At 47.0% G+C, this 17,699-nt stretch overlaps 1 protein-coding gene across 1 annotated transcript in view; it reads right to left on the reverse strand.

Annotated features, from left to right (window-relative positions):
• LOC123448201 (protein ZINC INDUCED FACILITATOR-LIKE 1-like) overlaps window positions 1–13,916 on the reverse strand; it is a 43,444-nt gene extending 29,528 nt beyond the window's left edge. The window contains exons 1-10 of the mRNA XM_045125017.1: window positions 13,613–13,916; window positions 8,505–8,545; window positions 8,259–8,319; window positions 8,038–8,140; window positions 7,845–7,947; window positions 7,719–7,772; window positions 7,512–7,574; window positions 7,374–7,423; window positions 7,220–7,295; window positions 199–399 (exon numbers count right to left, since the gene is read on the reverse strand). Coding sequence (XP_044980952.1) covers window positions 199–399; window positions 7,220–7,295; window positions 7,374–7,423; window positions 7,512–7,574; window positions 7,719–7,772; window positions 7,845–7,947; window positions 8,038–8,140; window positions 8,259–8,319; window positions 8,505–8,545; window positions 13,613–13,811 — 951 coding nt within the window. The 5' untranslated portion in view covers window positions 13,812–13,916. The remainder of the gene's footprint in view (window positions 1–198; window positions 400–7,219; window positions 7,296–7,373; window positions 7,424–7,511; window positions 7,575–7,718; window positions 7,773–7,844; window positions 7,948–8,037; window positions 8,141–8,258; window positions 8,320–8,504; window positions 8,546–13,612) is intronic.
• Between the last annotated feature and the right edge of the window lie 3,783 nt (window positions 13,917–17,699).

Here is a 17,699-nt window from a genome sequence, read left to right on the forward strand (position 1 = left end):
ATATAGGTACTTCCCATACATAGATATACTATACAGAGAGCACATTGTCAGACCTTCAGATCTCTAATAGGCATATTCCTAACATACATTTATTATGCTCCTACCAATTATTTTCATTTTTTTACCATTCACCACAAGTACTTCAATTCCATATTCGCAAAAAAAAAGTACTTAAATTCCATGAACTAAAAATAGTACCTCTGTATAAGCCATGTCATGATAGGAGAAGACACAATAAACAATTATGGAAGACATCAATGGCCAATTCCTGAATAAGTTCTTCTTGGTATCTGCACTGCAATTTTGTTCGACCTTTTCTTGCGGATCAATCAGATGGTCCTCCAAAGCTTCAACACTTTGATTGCCATTTTCACTGGTTTTATGCTTGTGTAATGTTTCCTGAAACAGTTTCCAGATATATTACAACAAACAGGGAAAATATCAGCATTAAATATAAACAACATCGTCTTTTCTACAGTTTCATGTCAGATTCAATGTACATTTTACTCCAGCCACTAGTTCCTGCAAGAAAAGAACAGAAAATAGTCGCTGACTTGGTTTTAGAACAACATTCAGAAAATGTCGAAGGTCAATTATATGATATATGACCTTTGAACAAGATATCTGAAAAGATTTGGTTCTAAGATTTCCCAGATAAGTATGTGAAGAAGGTACAGTTGAAATTTGGAGGTGGGCCTTAGGCCCATTAGAGAATTTCAGAAAATCTACAAGGGCCCATGTAGGTGGTGGCATGGCAAGGTGGTGGGAGTTTAGTCCCACCCCGCTAGTGGAGGAGAGTTTGGACCCCTTTATAAGGGTCTCTCTTCCACATGCTATTGGAGAGTGAGAAGAGAAGGTGCCCTCGCGCACTCCTCCTCCGCCGCCCGCCTCGCCACGCCACGCCACGCCACGCCTCGTCACGACGCGCCGCGCCGCGCCGCGCCTTGCGGGAATGAGCCGAGCCGAGCTCATACCTACGCGCTTATTTTTGCCGGTCAGGAACGGAGAACACGTAACGGACAAGGAAACGATCCGAGACGTCGGATCGTGATCGTTACCGACTCGGACTCTCCACCCAGCCGCCTTTATAAGCACGCGATCGCCTACCCTAGCCGTCACGAAATCAGATCACATCTGCCTCACGCGTTCGTTCCTTGAACTGCTGCTGCCGCCGGAGACTCTGTCCCGTTTACCGCGTACACGGTCGACGGGAGAGCAGGCCTCCGAAACCTCGCCTCTCCGGTTCCTGTACGGGAGAGGGGCGATTAGGTTTTTGGGGAGCGATGACGCGACTGCTCGCCTCCGTCCGTCTGCTTCGTCTACGTCCGCGTCGCCCTCGTCATCGCCATGTCTTCACCAAGCGAAGCTGATCGTCTCCGCGAGGAAGCCGAGAAGAAGACGGCAGAGGATACTGCCTCCGCCGCCGCTGCTGCTGCTACGGCCAACTGGCCGATTGGAGGGTATGACTCGTTTATCCTCTTGTTCGTATTTATTCTAGCAGTACTACTTGTTTGCATAGATGTATCCACTATATGCGTAGTATGTGCTAGGTTAGCTCAAGATCAGTATGTCATTAGTCTAGTCAATGCCATGCTAGTTATTATTTTGTGGATTAATCTACTCGGAAAATTGCCTATTTACTCAACAATCCAAAAACCTAATGTCTGTAGGAATTTTTCGAGTAATGGTTTTGCTGCTGCACTGAAACCGGATAAGTTTACCGGTACTTTTTTCAAGCGTTGGCAAACGAGAACCACCTTATGGCTCACGGCTATGAACGTGTTCTGGGTAGCCGGTGTCACTCCTACGGAAACTATCACTCCTGAACAGGAGAAGATGTTTAAGGAGGCCACCGTCCTATTCCTTGGAGCAGTCATTAGCGTGATCGGAGATAAGCTGGTTGATGCATATTTACATATGCATGTTGCCAAGGACTTGTGGGAGGCGCTCGAATCTAAATTCGGGGCCACCGATGCTGGGAGTGAGATGTATGTTATGGAGCAGTTCCACGATTACAAGATGGTTGACAACCGTTCTGTATTGGAACAAGCTCATGAGATAATATGCATAGCTAAGGAACTTGAGGTTCTTAAGTGCAATTTGCCGGGCAAATTTGTCGCGGGCTGTATAATTGCTAAGCTCCCTAATTCCTGGAGGAACTTTGCTACTACTCTGAAACATCAGAGGCGTGAGTTCTCAGTAGAGGACATCATCGGCCATCTGAGTGTTGAGCAGAACTCGAGAGCAAAGGACTCCAATGGAAAAGCGGTGGAAAGCTCTTCTGCTGCTAATATGGTACATCAGAGGAACTTCAATTCTCACAAGCCCAAGGGAAAGAACTCTGTCCAACAGAATACCGACTTCAAGAAGAAGGGGAAGAAGCCCTTCAAGAAGAATAAGAAGGGAGATGGCTGCTATACTTGTGGTTCAGAGGAACATTGGGCGAACAAATGCCCAAACAAGTACAAGAAGCCGGCGCAGGACTCCAAGTCTGCAAACATGATTGTGGGCAACAATGAAAGTGGTGCATCTGGGTATGGTAATTTACTTACTGTATTTACAGTTTGTCAGTCCACCGATTGGTGGGTGGACACGGGTGCAAATATTCATGTGTGTGCTGACTTGTCATTGTTCTCTTCTTATCAGGCCACCGGTCGCGGGTCCGTATTGATGGGGAATGGCGCGAGTGCTTCTGTTCTTGGTGTTGGCACGGTCGATCTGAAGTTTACTTCGGGAAGGATCGTGCAGCTGAAGAACGTGCAGCATGTCCCCGCCATCAAGAAGAATCTCGTTAGTGGCTCCCTTCTGTGTAGAGAAGGGTTTAAGTTGGTGTTCGAGTCTAATAAAGTAGTAGTTACGAAATATGGACTTTTCGTTGGAAAAGGTTATGAATGCGGAGGTCTGTTCCGCCTTTCTCTAGCAGATTTTTGTAATAAAGTCGTGAACAATATTCATTCAAGTGTTAATGAATCTGAAGTTTGGCATTCACGTCTTTGTCACATAAGTTTCGGTGTTATGTCGCGGCTAGCAAAACTGAATTTAATCCCAACTTTCACTTTAGCCAAAGGTTCTAAGTGCCACTCGTGTGTGCAAGCAAAGCAACCTCGCAAGCCTCACAAGGCTGCAGAGGAGAGACACTTGGCACCATTAGAACTCATACATTCTGATCTTTGTGAGATGAATGGTGTGTTGACTAAAGGTGGAAAGAAATACTTCATGACATTGATAGATGATTCCACTAGATTTTGCTATGTGTATCTGTTAAATACTAAAGATGAGGCTCTACACTACTTTAAAATCTATAAGGCAGAAGTTGAGAATCAACTTGAAAAGAAAATTAAACGAGTCCAGTCTGATCGTGGTGGAGAGTACTTCTCAAACGAATTTGATTCATTTTGTGCGGAACACGGCATTATTCATGAGAGGACGCCTCCCTATTCACCCCAGTCAAACGGGGTTGCCGAGCGGAAAAACCGTACTCTAACTGATTTGGTTAACGCCATGTTAGATACATCGGGTTTATCCAAGGCATGGTGGGGGGAGGCTATATTGACCGCGTGTCATGTCCTGAATAAAGTTCCTACAAAAGATAATGAGGTCACTCCCTACGAGGAGTGGTCGAAGAGAAGGACGACACTCTCGTACTTACGTACTTGGGGCTGCTTGGCGAAAGTCAATGTACCGATCCCCAAGAAGCGCAAGCTTGGACCAAAGACTGTGGATTGCGTTAATTTGGGATACGCTAAGAATAGCGTAGGCTATAGATTTCTAGTAGTGAAATCTGAGGTACCTGACGTGAAGGTCGGTACAATAATGGAGTCGAGGGATGCTACATTCTTTGAGGATATATTTCCCATGAGAGATATGCAAAGCACTTCTAGACAGGAATCTGAGATAACTCCTGAGCCTGCCATTCCTATGGACTATTATGAACAAACACATGATGAAAATCCTGAGGAGGATGACGAGGAAGCCCGTGGTAGGGGCAAGAGACAAAGGACTGCAAAGACCTTTGGTGATGATTTCTTCGTATACCTCGTGGATGATAATCCCACTTCTATTTCAGAAGCGTATGCTTCTCCAGATGCTGATTACTGGAAAGCTGCTGTCCGTAGCGAGATGGACTCCATCATGGCTAACGGGACATGGGAAATCACTGATCGTCCCTATGGTTGCAAACCATTGGGATGCAAGTGGGTGTTCAAAAAGAAGCTTAGGCCCGACGGTACTATTGAAAAGTACAAGGCTAGGCTTGTGGCCAAGGGCTATGCCCAGAAAGAAGAGGAAGATTTCTTCGATACTTATTCACCTGTGGCTAGACTGACCACCATTAGAGTACTACTCTCATTGGCGGCCTCTCATGGTCTTCTCGTTCATCAAATGGACGTTAAGACGGCTTTCCTGAATGGAGAGCTAAATGAGGAAATCTATATGCAACAGCCAGATGGCTTTGTGATAGAAGGTCAGGAAGGAAAGGTGTGTAAGTTGTTGAAATCTTTATATGGTCTGAGACAAGCACCTAAGCAATGGCATGAGAAGTTTAATACAACTCTGACATCTGTTGGCTTCGTGGTTAATGAAGCTGACAAATGTGTATACTATCGCCATGGTGGGGGCGAAGGAGTTATATTGTGCTTGTATGTTGATGACATACTGATATTTGGAACCAACCTCAAAGTAATTGAGGAGGTTAAGTCTTTTCTGTCTCAAAACTTTGAGATGAAGGACCTTGGGGTGGCTGATGTTATCTTGAACATCAAGCTGTTGAGAGATGATGAGGGTGGGATTACACTTCTGCAATCCCACTATGTTGACAAGATTTTGAGTCGCTTTGGATATTCAGACTGCAAGATTTGTCAAACACCATATGATCCTAGTGTGCTTATTCGAAAGTTTAAAGGCACAGCTATAGATCAATTGAGATTCTCTCAAATTATCGGTTCACTTATGTACCTAGCTAGCGCAACGAGGCCCGACATCGCGTTTGCTGTGAGCAAACTTAGTCGGTTTGTTGCAAACCCGGGCGATGTTCATTGGCGTGCTGTTGAAAGAATTATGCGCTACTTGAAAGGTACTGTCAACCACGGGCTTCACTATACGGGATTCCCATCAGTACTTGAAGGGTATAGTGATGCAAATTGGATCTCTGATGCTGATGAGATGAAGGCCACTACTGGGTATATGTTTACTCTTGGCGGTGGTGCTGTTTCCTGGAAGTCTTGCAAGCAAACGATCTTAACAAGATCGACAATGGAAGCAGAATTAACAGCATTAGACACATCTGGTGTCGAAGCAGAATTTCTTCGAGATCTTTTGATGGACTTACCTGTGGTTGAGAAGCCGGTTCCGGCTATCCTTATGAACTGCGATAATCAGACGGTTATTGTTAAAGTGAAGAGTTCTAAGGACAATATGAAGTCCAACAAACATATAAGAATGAGATTGAAGTATGTCAGACGTTTGAGAAACTCCGGAGTGATAGCGTTGGATTATATCCAAACGGCTAAGAATCTGGCAGATCCCTTTACTAAAGGGCTATCACGTGTTGTGATAGATAGTGCATCGAGGGAGATGGGTATGAGACCCACATGAGTTGCCATGGTAGTAACCTAACCTATATGATCGGAGATCCCGTGAAGTAGGACCTGGGAAAACAAGCCAGTGGTGAACTGAGGAGAGTAACTTTACTAACCCACTCCGTTGGAGATGCAATACTCTCGGATACTGTATGGTAGGATGATTACTGTCTTAATGTGTTCTAAAACTTATATGTAAGCAAGATGCTGTCCTACAGAGCGATCTTTGGAGGAACACACCTATATGAGCTTGACTGCTGGTCACAGTCTATGAGATTTGGGTGATCTCTAGTAAACTCATGAATAGGCCAGGAGTGTGACTAATATGCTCCACCCGAGGGGTCACCTTCGGCAGCCTAGTACTAGTAAGACTTGTAGTGAAGTTCCTTTACGCCGAACTGACAATTCAAGGCATAGTCCATTGTTCAGTTGTGAAGGGGTGTAGCTACTTGTTCTAGGTGAAGCTCAACCTTAACAGGTCTTCACTGAAATGCTGGTATATTAAAACAGTGATTGGAACGAGGGAACACGATGTGCCCTTGAGATCTGGTGGGGGATTGTTGAAATTTGGAGGTGGGCCTTAGGCCCATTAGAGAATTTCAGAAAATCTACAAGGGTCCATGTAGGTGGTGGCATGGCAAGGTGGTGGGAGTTTAGTCCCACCCCGCTAGTGGAGGAGAGTTTGGACCCCTTTATAAGGGTCTCTCTTCCACATGCTATTGGAGAGTGAGAAGAGAAGGTGCCCTCGCGCACTCCTCCTCCGCCGCCCGCCTCGCCACGCCACGCCTCGTCACGACGCGCCGCGGGTTGCGGGAATGAGCCGAGCCGAGCTCATACCTACGCGCTTATTTTTGCCGGTCAGGAACGGAGAATACGTAACGGACAAGGAAACGATCCGAGACGTCGGATCGTGATCGTTACCGACTCGGACTCTCCACCCAGCCGCCTTTATAAGCACGCGATCGCCTACCCTAGCCGTCACGAAATCAGATCACATCTGCCTCACGCGTTCGTTCCTTGAACTGCCGCTGCCGCCGGCGACTCCGTCCCGTTTACCGCGTACACGGTCGACGGGAGAGCAGGCCTCCGAAACCTCGCCTCTCCGGTTCCTGTACGGGAGAGGGGCGATTAGGTTTTTGGGGAGCGATCACGCGACTGCTCGCCTCCGTCCGTCTGCTTCGTCTACGTCCGCGTCGCCCTCGTCATCGCCATGTCTTCACCAAGCGAAGCTGATCGTCTCCGCGAGGAAGCCGAGAAGAAGACGGCAGAGGATACTGCCTCCGCCGCCGCCGCTGCTGCTACGACCAACTGGCCGATTGGAGGGTATGACTCGTTTATCCTCTTGTTCGTATTTATTCTAGCAGTACTACTTGTTTGCATAGATGTATCCACTATATGCGTAGTATGTGCTAGGTTAGCTCAAGATCAGTATGTCATTAGTCTAGTCAATGCCATGCTAGTTATTATTTTATGGATTAATCTACTCGGAAAATTGCCTATTTACTCAACAGGTACAACAAGACATATTTATAAATATAGAACATTTGTGTTCAGGCTGAAAATATAAGGCTTCTTACAGGCCTCATGAAGTGGCGGAAACATAACGTAACCAAGGAAGCTAACACCATTGAAATATCACATACCGGCATCCATATGCAGCTTATAAGAACAATGGCAGCAAAGGCTGATGTGCATAAGCATGGTAAGAAATACGGGAACCTGACAAGTTTCATCGAACGTAAGTATCTGCAGAACAATTATCTACGATAATATAATTTTAGCAAAACAAAATGGTACCTTCCAAAGAATGAGTCAGGCAAAAAGATATCTGGATATTTTTCTGCAGGCTGCCAAGAAAACAACCAGGTTAGAGGTTAGTATACTAACAGGATGACACTTACGTATAGCATGAAATTATTTTTTTCCCTTTCATACCAGTGCAAGGTAGCCTCCAAGAGCAGGCCCAATGATGAGACCTATTGCCCATGATGTGCTAACCTAAATTACAACAAAGTGAAGTCAAAACCAAAAGCACTGAAAGAAAATACTCCCTCGGTAAACTAATAGAAGACGTTTTAGATCGCTATATAAAACAACGGAGGTAGTATGTTACAAGTGCATGGCTACACATGACTATCTTACAAGTGATAATGCTAGAGCTTCATGTTCAGGTCGGCAAACTTCAATGGAATAAGCCTGCAAATTTTAGGCACAAATTCATAAGATATACACAATCTGACATAAAAAAGGGTTTGAAATTCGCCATACCCTTATTGGTCCGAGTAAGCCATTTAAAGCACCTAGGAGAAACCTTGTAGCTATCGCCATCCAATAGGTGACACTAAGCCCAAACAAAGTATTAAATACTACCCTGTGATATTAACAAGAATCAAGTTAGGGACTCTACTAATGAAATAGGAGTAGAAATAGAGGAGTAAACAAGAGGCTAAATGTCACAAACACGGAGAAAACGCTAAACAGAATAACTGGCTTCCTCCCAATACGGTCTGCTGCTATTCCCCAAATGGTTGAAGTCAAAAATCTTCCGAACATAAAAGAAGCACCTGAAATTTTCCAAATGAATACAGAAAAGATCACATCTGGTAGTCATACAGTTTTAATCATTGAATCATGAGGCTCAAGTAATTAATCATCTAATAAGAATTTGATAGGAGAACTCGCCTACAAACCCAGCATAGAACCCAATATCTTCTGTTCTTTTTGCAACATGCAAGTCTCTTATCTGTAAAGAAGTTGGACATAGTATGAAGACTATTAAGATTTAGCAATAGATACATCAGAGATGGGTGTATGCATGGATAAGAAAAGGTAAGTGAAAACAAACTGAAATAAAAAAAATCAGGAGTGCTTTTCCTAAATAGTGGCCATCTAAGTCTAACCAAAAAAAAGTAGGATAATAATACATACCATGAAGTACAAGAAGGGGAACAGCGAAGATATTGGTAAAGCTGGAGAAGCCAGAGGAAATATTAGAACTTGAAATTATGTCCAGAAAGAACAGTACAATCTAATAGACGATAACATTGACTGGGTTAGTTCAGAAGTGCTGAATTAGAAGTTTGGAACTAGTTTATGGATATTTCAAAGTACTCAATAGAATTCGTTAAGCAATGATTTGTTAATGATTTCCTTGTTCATGGCGCTGGATCAATCAATGGACCCCTTTGTTGATGTACGTGTTGAATGAATCTGTGTGTATACTTGTCTGTACGTATTAGAAACGCAATGGATTATCCCTTCGTGAATGAATTACTTTCGGATCTTGATCTATCTGTACAGAAGTCATTTTTTCGGCTGTGAGCACAGGAACTCTGGGCTTTCGGGACGGGCCCCGGGCTTCGGGCTTTTACGTTGGGCCAGGCTCGGGTTTGCTAGATGAGTTATTTTCAGGCTTCGGGCGGGGCTTGGGCTTGTTTCCTGTGCATCAGGCTTTTTTAAGCCCGGCCCAAAACCCGGCCCAGCCCGACATATGCCCAGGATTAATCGGAACTAGCTGATGGATATTTCATAGTACTCAATAAAATTTGTTAAGCAGAATCAAAGTATTAGCTTCGTTTGGGATGTATGTGCTCCTTCGATTTGATCCACTTTTCAATCCAATTTTTCTCATACAGATATAGTAACATTCTCAGCAAGAACAAGAGATTGAAAGTGATGTTTTTTTTAGTATTACTGTAAAAGACAATAGCATGAATAAAGTCATGAGAACGACCTCATACAGTTTAATTATTACAAGAAGGGTTGGGCACGCTTTGCTGCATTGCTGATGTTTTTGGATTTTATAAGTTTGTACTCAATCTATCTTAAATTATAAGGTGTATTAGTTTTTTGAGAAGTCAAACATTTTTAAATTTGACCACATTTTGATGAAATATATCAGTATTCATAATTTCTAATCGGATTCTTAGATTCATCATGAAATGAATTTTTCATATTTTAGTATTTAGTATTGTGGATGTCGATATTTTTTCCTCTCAACTTGGTCAAAGGTAAAAAAAGATAAAAAAGTTAACTATTCAATAAACTAATACACTTTAGATTTTAGAACGGAGTGAGTATTAGGTTTGGTTAGTGAGGAAGATGATGGAGTGTCTTTTCTTTTTTATATTCATATAATGCGGTGTGTTGGTGGGCTTTCGCGGTGTGATTTTGTGCTGCTAATCAACTCATACTTATGTGGGAAAAATTCTACGTTGGTGTTTGTTGTACTACATTTATGCTACAGTATCACATGTCGACGCTATTTTTTTTCTAGGTGATTAGAGGGTGCATAAGATTAATAACTTTTTATAGGCCGGTTGCTCCCAATTGATCTGAAAAATTGTTGACCGAGTCAAAATCATGAACGAAATCTAGTATTTAATTTCTAAATGAAATAAGAGAGTACAGTTAACTAAAATAATTAAGTGAGAGATTGTTGAGTCGGTCAAAATCGGTGATCCAATTCCAAATTGGTGACGTCAATTAAATGAGAGGTCTTCAATTCTAGGGAGCTTAGTGATATAGTATATATATAGTATATATTTTGACATGCGGGGAACCGGTGGCGCATCACGACTAGTGAGCAGGCATCTACTTCGAGACCGGATATGTGGTCTAAACCCTAATCGTAATAAGCTTAATGTATCCTGCGAACTATGGCCCCCTCGCTTATATAGATACCAGAGGTGCTAGGTTACACAAAGTTGGTTACAATAGGAAAGGAATATGGCGATCACTACATCGCCTTGGATTGTACGCCAAGTCTTCGGAATCGTCCATCTTGATTCCAATACTTCTAATGACGGTCGAACAGGGCCGGGTGTCCGGTCGACGAGAATAGACAAACGACACGTGGACACCCTAGTCCCAGACTCCCAAACGGGGTATGTATGCGATGTCTAGCATCGCGTGGACGCCCCTCGGGGTGCGCGGATCGGAGGCCCATGGCTATGAGGAAGTGCGTTCCGGCAGTGTATGATGCGGATATGGTCTTCGGTCGTCGGTGGTCTCCGCGAGGTGCGGTTGGCTGCGGGCCTGCGGCTGGTCTTGGTGCTTCTTCGTTGATGGGCAGCTTCAATGGTGGTGATGTTAATTTGGCGGGTTTGCCGACATCAACGCGAGATGATGTGCGGCCAAGGTGGTGCGGAGCTTGGTGAAAACCATGTCTTGGCCTCATGCCATGACCATTGATGGTGGCGGCTGTGGCCGTCGTTGACCTTCATGGAGGCATTGATGCTTTGTTCTCCCAACCCTCCTGCATGGATCTGGCCATTCAGGCCTCTCCGGGAGAAACCTTGATCTGTGATCGAACGTTGGTGGCGCCTCGGTGTCGTATTCCTTCTTGGGGGCTTCGTCTTGGGAGCTTGGTGTCGGCGAGCGGGGCCGATGGATGGCAGTTAGCGGCGGGTGTGGCGTCCAAACTTGCGTGGCAACGACGATGGTGGGAGCGATGTCGGCAATGCGGCAATGGTTGCGGTAGTCGGCTCTCCTTCGGCGTGTCCACGGCTTTGCCTCGGTTTGTTTGCTGCTATGGAGTCGAAGCTGCGGTGACGGGGCCACGTGGTACATGATGACTGGTTGCAAGTAATCCGTTCGGCGATCTCCCATGGCGCCAGTTGTGCCTCTTTTTGTCCTACAATGTTCTCCGTCATTGTCGGAGTTGCGTCGTCTGGCCGCGGGTGGTCGAGATTTTGGCATATATCTTCATGCAGCTTCATGTGTCCATTGCTGTGTGGGTTCGGTCGACGATCGTCTACAACGGAGTCGGAGTCGTTTGCTCAGAGTGTAGGGATGACGATGACGCCTCTAGGGGGGAGTGATGAAGATGATGCCTACGTGTTGTCTCGCCGTGATCCTCTTTGAAGTGGTGTGCGTGGGCTTTTTTTATGTGTGTCGCTCAATAGTTGTAACGGTTTTCGTCCAGTTTTTCATAATTAACTGGACAATCTGGTTTTCGATCGGTTTTTCCTAATTAACTGAGCAACTCTTTTCTTCTTAATGAATGCAGGATAAGTGGCATTTTGAAAAAAATATGATTTGATTATATTCAGCACAGCCTCGAGAAGCTTCACTATGCATGGATAACATCTAAAACGTGTCGATAATGTCAGGATGAGTCAGGCTAGACCAAACTTGATATAAAAGAAATCTGTAAGAAGTGATAATATCACCAAAGAACTAATTATGAATATGGATGTGTGAAAGCTAGCTATCCATATGCAAGAACACATGTGGGTTGTGAGACTTTATGGGTTTCAACTTGTTCGGGATTAAAAGATTTGTTTTTATTGTGATCATCGTTATAGTAGTAATGCTCATCTACTAAAATAAAATAAATTTGGAATGATTTTCTCAAGTGCTCCCGTGACTTGGAAAGTTGGAAGCACCATAGCGCTAGAATATGTTCTGGATAGACTTAAGAAAGATATCCTACGGTGGCACCTTTACCCGCGATTCTGTGCTTCCATTTGCATAATTGGGTAACCAAACGATTACAACAAAATGAGGAAATTCATAACGTTTTATCGACATTGGTATACAATCGCCTTAAAAAAAACATTGGTATACAATCATGACTGTGTGCCACCAGTAAGAGATAACAAAAGATAAATAAGAACTGTGCCTCAAACTGGTCTCATACAACCGGATGGACTGTTACTGACTGGTCTGAACGTCTCAAACGGGTCTCAAACGTCCGGATTAACCGACATCTCTAATATACAATTTAAATATGGGATAGATTTAAGGCGACCGGATGTCGGCCTGGCTCGCAATGACCCCACATATATCCGTCCCTATCCGTTCGTCGGATCAAACCCTATCCACTTCACACTCCACTCCTCTCCATTCCCTCCGCCACCAAAGCTCACCTCCAACGATTTCCGGCCGTCTCTACCATGGCGGATAATGGATCTGACTCCGATCAGTCCGGATCCATCGACTGAAGTGTCATTCCGTGAGGGTTAGAGGAGGCAATGGTGATCCGCATTCTAGTCCACCGCTCCCGGAAGGACGGCACCCGGTCGACGCAAGGATCTGTTTCGTGTGACTCCATAATGTTGACTCAATGGGCACTCGGATCCTTTGAGGCTGGATCATCGCGGTCCTGGCAACCGAATAATCCCTCCTTTACGCTTTTGACAGCCAAGCGCGTGAAAGCTTACTAAATTTTCGGGTCCATTCAACATGAAAAAAGAAAAAGAAAACGAGGTACACTGAAACTGAACTCAATTCGATCGCCCTGATTTTTGTGCTCAAGGAAGGATGTGGAATTTTGGCACGTACTACGAGTAGTATATATGATCTCGACAGCTTGTAGTAATACAACTGAACACTGTGTATGTGTTTGTGGTCACAATTAGCTCCAGCCGCAATAAATTGACATGGATAGACATGGACTGTGGAGACATATTAAGCCGCCCAGGCCTGATCGACTCTCCATGGTACTATACTATTTATATACTTTAATCAGTGAGCTATATTTAGGTGGTGTTTTTTTTTAAGGGACTAGATTTTTTTAATTTCAGGGACTAAAGAAAAAAATTCATTCAATAGAGTCTTTTTCTAGTCTCTTAAGAAAAAAGTCCCTCCTGTTTCTTTACCTAGGAACTAAAAAGAACTTTTTAGTGTAATCCCTAGGTAAAGAAACATCACCTTAGCTGTAATTATCGCGTGCATCCACCATCTAGCTAGCTAGCTCAACTGGTCACACGATATTCCCTTTTGGATTTATTTTTCCCAGGGCAACTTTGTTCGTTCTTTTCCGCGACGGTTCTTCTGAAATCTGAAATCGCCAAGCTACTGTTGTATACTACTACTTAGTATTTAAAAAATGTAAGTTTAAACCTTCAACCTCTGCATCAATCCATGCATACAACCATTTTTATTATATTATGTATTAATGAATCGATGGTGGATATATTTAAGAATCAAATCAATCAAATAATCAGAAGAGCTAGTTTGCACGAATGAATAAAGATGAAGACGGGGATGGTGGTGGTGCTGATCGATGGAGTCGTAGCAGAAGTACTCACCGGTGCAGAGGGTGACGACCCATACGTACAGGAAGCTGCTGTAGGGGATGCCTGGGTTCTCCGCCTTCCTCCGGTCAATCGCGCACCCGGGGCACCCCTCCACGTACAACACACCGCCGCCCTTCTTCTCAAGCAACGGCACCGACGACTCTGCTGCCGCCTCATGCTGCCGCAGCCCGTCGTGGTCTTGCTCCTCCATATTCAGGATGGTCTTGGATGGAGCTGGGCGCCGGGTACAAATCCTCTGCTACTGGCCGGCGGGGGAGTAGTTCTCTGGTTGCAGTGGTGCGAACCCAACACTAGTTTCTTATATAAACTGCACGTGCTAGGGGTGGGAAACAGGTGGATTTTAGATCACTGGATTGTGTTAATATAAGTCTACAGACTAAGAGCAACTCTAACGCAGTGACCCAAACGAACACTAATTTTGTTCGGATTTTATTTATTTAGGTCGCTCGTCCGCCTAGCGGACATGAGTCACACACGCGCAGCCGGTGGATAAACCCAACGCACAAGATGCAAAAAAAGCGGACAAGTGAGGCTGCCGGCGTGGAAGACGTAGCTTTCCTCTTGCCCGCCGCGCTCTTCCCCGGTCGTGGCTAGCATGACGCTTTCCTCCCACCACGGCGTCGCCGCCACGATGGCCGAGAATCCCGCCTCCGTCGCGCCCTCCCGCTCCTCCGACTAAGATGAGGAGGGCACCGACACCAATGCCTCCAACGATTCCCACCCGGACGCTGACCAAGAGACCCCGCTTCCCGACTGCCCGACCCCACCTCCTCCAGCGCCCGCTGCCACTGCCTTCCACGAACCAGCCGGCCCAGTTCCGTCGTCTCCGCCACAGGCCCGCAAGGGACGAGTGTCGCGGCTGCGGCGGAGGACTCGAGGGGGTTGTTCCAGCAGCTGTGGACGGACGAGGAGGAGCTTCTTATCCTGCGCTGGTTCCTCGAGTTCACAAGGGCGCCATCTATGACGTCGCATGTCACATCTGGCGCCCGGCCTTCAAGCGCGACGGCGAGCACCGCGGCGGCCTGCGCCGGTGGACTCACCGGTGAACACCACGGCGGACTGCACCGGTGGCCTCGTGAGTGAGCTCCACGGTGGCCTGCGTCGGTGGCTTCATCTCTGTGGTTTTGGAGGAAATGCAACGTGGAGGTTGTGGAGGAAGTGCGGGTCGCTGATAGATGGGACCAGGGCGGACACGAGAGGGGAGGAGCGGACGACGGGAGCGTTCAGTTTTGTTCGCCACGGACCCATTTGTGGCCCATTTTTGCGTCCAGTTTGGGTCGGGACGGACGACAAGCAAACATTAGGTGGACACGCGCGTCCGTTTGGGTCGCCCGGTTGGGCCAAGTTTTCTGTCCGGATGACCCAAATGGACAATATGGGTCGCCCAGTTGGAGTTGCTCTAAATACTTATCTACTAGTATCACCTTGAATTATAAGATGTTTTGTATATTTTTTCAATATAAACTAGGAGCATCCTGAAATGGAGGGGGTACTATTTATAAAAGCATGAGTTTGGTGAATTCAAATAATCCGATCCACTAGAGATCCTTATTGGGTGCTTGTTAACGGGGGGATAACCCCGGGGTAGGCCAAAAGCAAGGGCTCATCCAGTCCCCCTTTTCAAAAACATACACATGACGACATGTTCCCCACGAGAGTCAGTTGCGCCTGGCCGGCTGCACGATCGAGACGGCTCGGGCGAGGCCACCCCTTCTCCACTCGACTGCGCCCCGCTAGTCGGCAGGTCAGCCCAGTCACATCGCCCTGACAAACTGCGTCAGGGGCATCATCACCAAAGGTATGGCTACAGTGGAGGGGACGTACCACTGACCATCGCCAACTACGACCAGCCGAGATTGCATAGTGACGAGCACGCCCCCATGCACTCCATTACCTGCTCCGGCGTGGGCAACAGTGCAACCAGCCGTACGATGACCGAGGCTGGCTACGCAAGACGACGCGCATAACATGATGCACACCGCTGCATAACAATCACACACCAATGGTGACGCCCGGCCGGCGGGACCCAAAGCCTGCTAGCCGGGTCCCACCTGGTACCCTCTATTCCTATTGTAAGCCAGGGGCTGGCATATAAAACCACCTGGCACCCCCCGATACAGGGGGTCGGCCGATCACACACCTACACACATACGAGAGGGGAAATGAGAGCTCTCAGCTCCTTCTTCTTCCTCCAGCATACAGCTCTAGGAGCACATGGAAACCCCGGCCAGATCATCAACTAACTCAAGCAGGACTAGGGGTGTTACCTCCCACGGAGGGCCCCGAAACTGGGTACTTCGTGTGTCTCGCACCGCTCGTTCCCAATCCCGTTTTCGGAGCCTGTCTGCGTCCTTTCGGTCCCAATCACGTTTGATTAGCCACCCCATGGCATCTGTCGTGAGAAAACGACGACAGTTGGCGCCCACCGTGCGGTCGTCCATGACGCTAGCCAGAGTCACGCTCCGGGCGGGACCCTTCACCAACTCCGCCGGACGCACCGCGCCCGAACTGATTAGCATGCCCATGGAGCTTTCCCTCGCAGAAGCTTCCGCGACACTAAGCCCCGGCTCCGCCTACTACGCAAGCTTCACTATCGCTCCTCTCGACGAGATGTGCCCTAGCCACGCCTCACCCGACATCGACGCTCTCTGCAAGATCTTTAGTGAGTTGCGGCTCGACGATGCGCCTACGATCGACGAGTACCCGAGTGAAGTGTTGGACTGCGCCGACCCACTATCATTCGCATGAACGACCGCCTCGAGCGGTGCCTGTGACTTTCGCATCCTCGCGGAGGTGATGGTCACGGGCTCCACCATGATATCTGCTCGTGCCAGAGCCAAGGCGCGCACGACCGTTGCCATAGCTTGCCCTGGCCCCTTCGATCCTCTCCACTCCATACTACAGGGGCTGAGCACCCCTATCGCGCCAACGGCTAACCCAGCCATAGCCGCCACCGAGCTGGAGGCAGCCCACCAGCAGCTGCTCATGGAGGCCAACACTCTTGCGTCCACCAAATGTCGGATGGAGGCTACGCAGCGAGGGTACAACTCCGCCTACAGCCTCACCCCGGCTAGCGACGAGCCCAGCCAGCGCGGTGCGGTTCGTAGCCACAAACATGTAGTCGCCGACATCCTCGGTTGCAAGCTCCCCACCTACGACAATCCCGCAGCCAACATGAGGGCCTCCCAGGTGGCCTACGAGGAGTTGACCACCATGTAGGGCGAGGAACGTGCGCAGCAAGAAAAGAACATCCAAGACCTCATCGATGTTGCCAACTCACATCAAGCTTGCTTCGAGCCGAATTATCCGTGTGCCGAGTCGCCTTCGCTAGGAGTCGAGGACCCGCGAACAACCTTCGGCCGCCAGCTGGCCCAGCACTCTTCGTCCCCTCGCGGCTCCGGTCGACGCTCTGACGGGAGCCGCGGCGGGCGCTCCCAGCACAACTGTCACGCCCAAGATGCGATCCTATCCTTATTTAGGCGCGAGGGCCTCGACACGGATAGAAACACATCTCATCGTTTCACAAGAATGGATATCGATACAAGTACATGTATTGAAAAGATGAGTATAACGAATTGGCTTACACTCGCCACAAGCTACATCAGAGTCACATCAGTACAATACATACAATCATCATGAAGAAGAGCAGGGTCCGTCTACGGACGAAAACAAACGATAAAAGAACGACGTCTATCCTTGGTATCCCAGGCTGCCAGCCTGGAACCCATCCTAGATCAATGAAGAAGAAGAAGAAACTCCAAATGAACAATCAACGCGCTTGCGTCAAATAACCCTTTTACATGTACCTGCAATTGGTGTTGAAGTAATATGTGAGCCACAGGGACTCAGCAATCTCATTTCCAAAGGTATCAAAACTAGCAAAGCTTAATGGGTGAGGTATGGTTAAGTGGTGAGTCTGCAGCAAGCGACTAAGCTTTTATTTGGTGGCTAACTTACGAGTACAAGAATAAAGAGGGGGATGATCTACGCATAGCGGACGTGAACTACTGATGATCAAATGAATGATCCTGAACACCTACTTACGTTAGACATAACCCCACCATGTCCTCGATCGGAG

Source organism: Hordeum vulgare, chromosome 4H (assembly GCF_904849725.1).
Source record: "Hordeum vulgare subsp. vulgare chromosome 4H, MorexV3_pseudomolecules_assembly, whole genome shotgun sequence".
NCBI lineage: Eukaryota > Viridiplantae > Streptophyta > Magnoliopsida > Poales > Poaceae > Hordeum > Hordeum vulgare.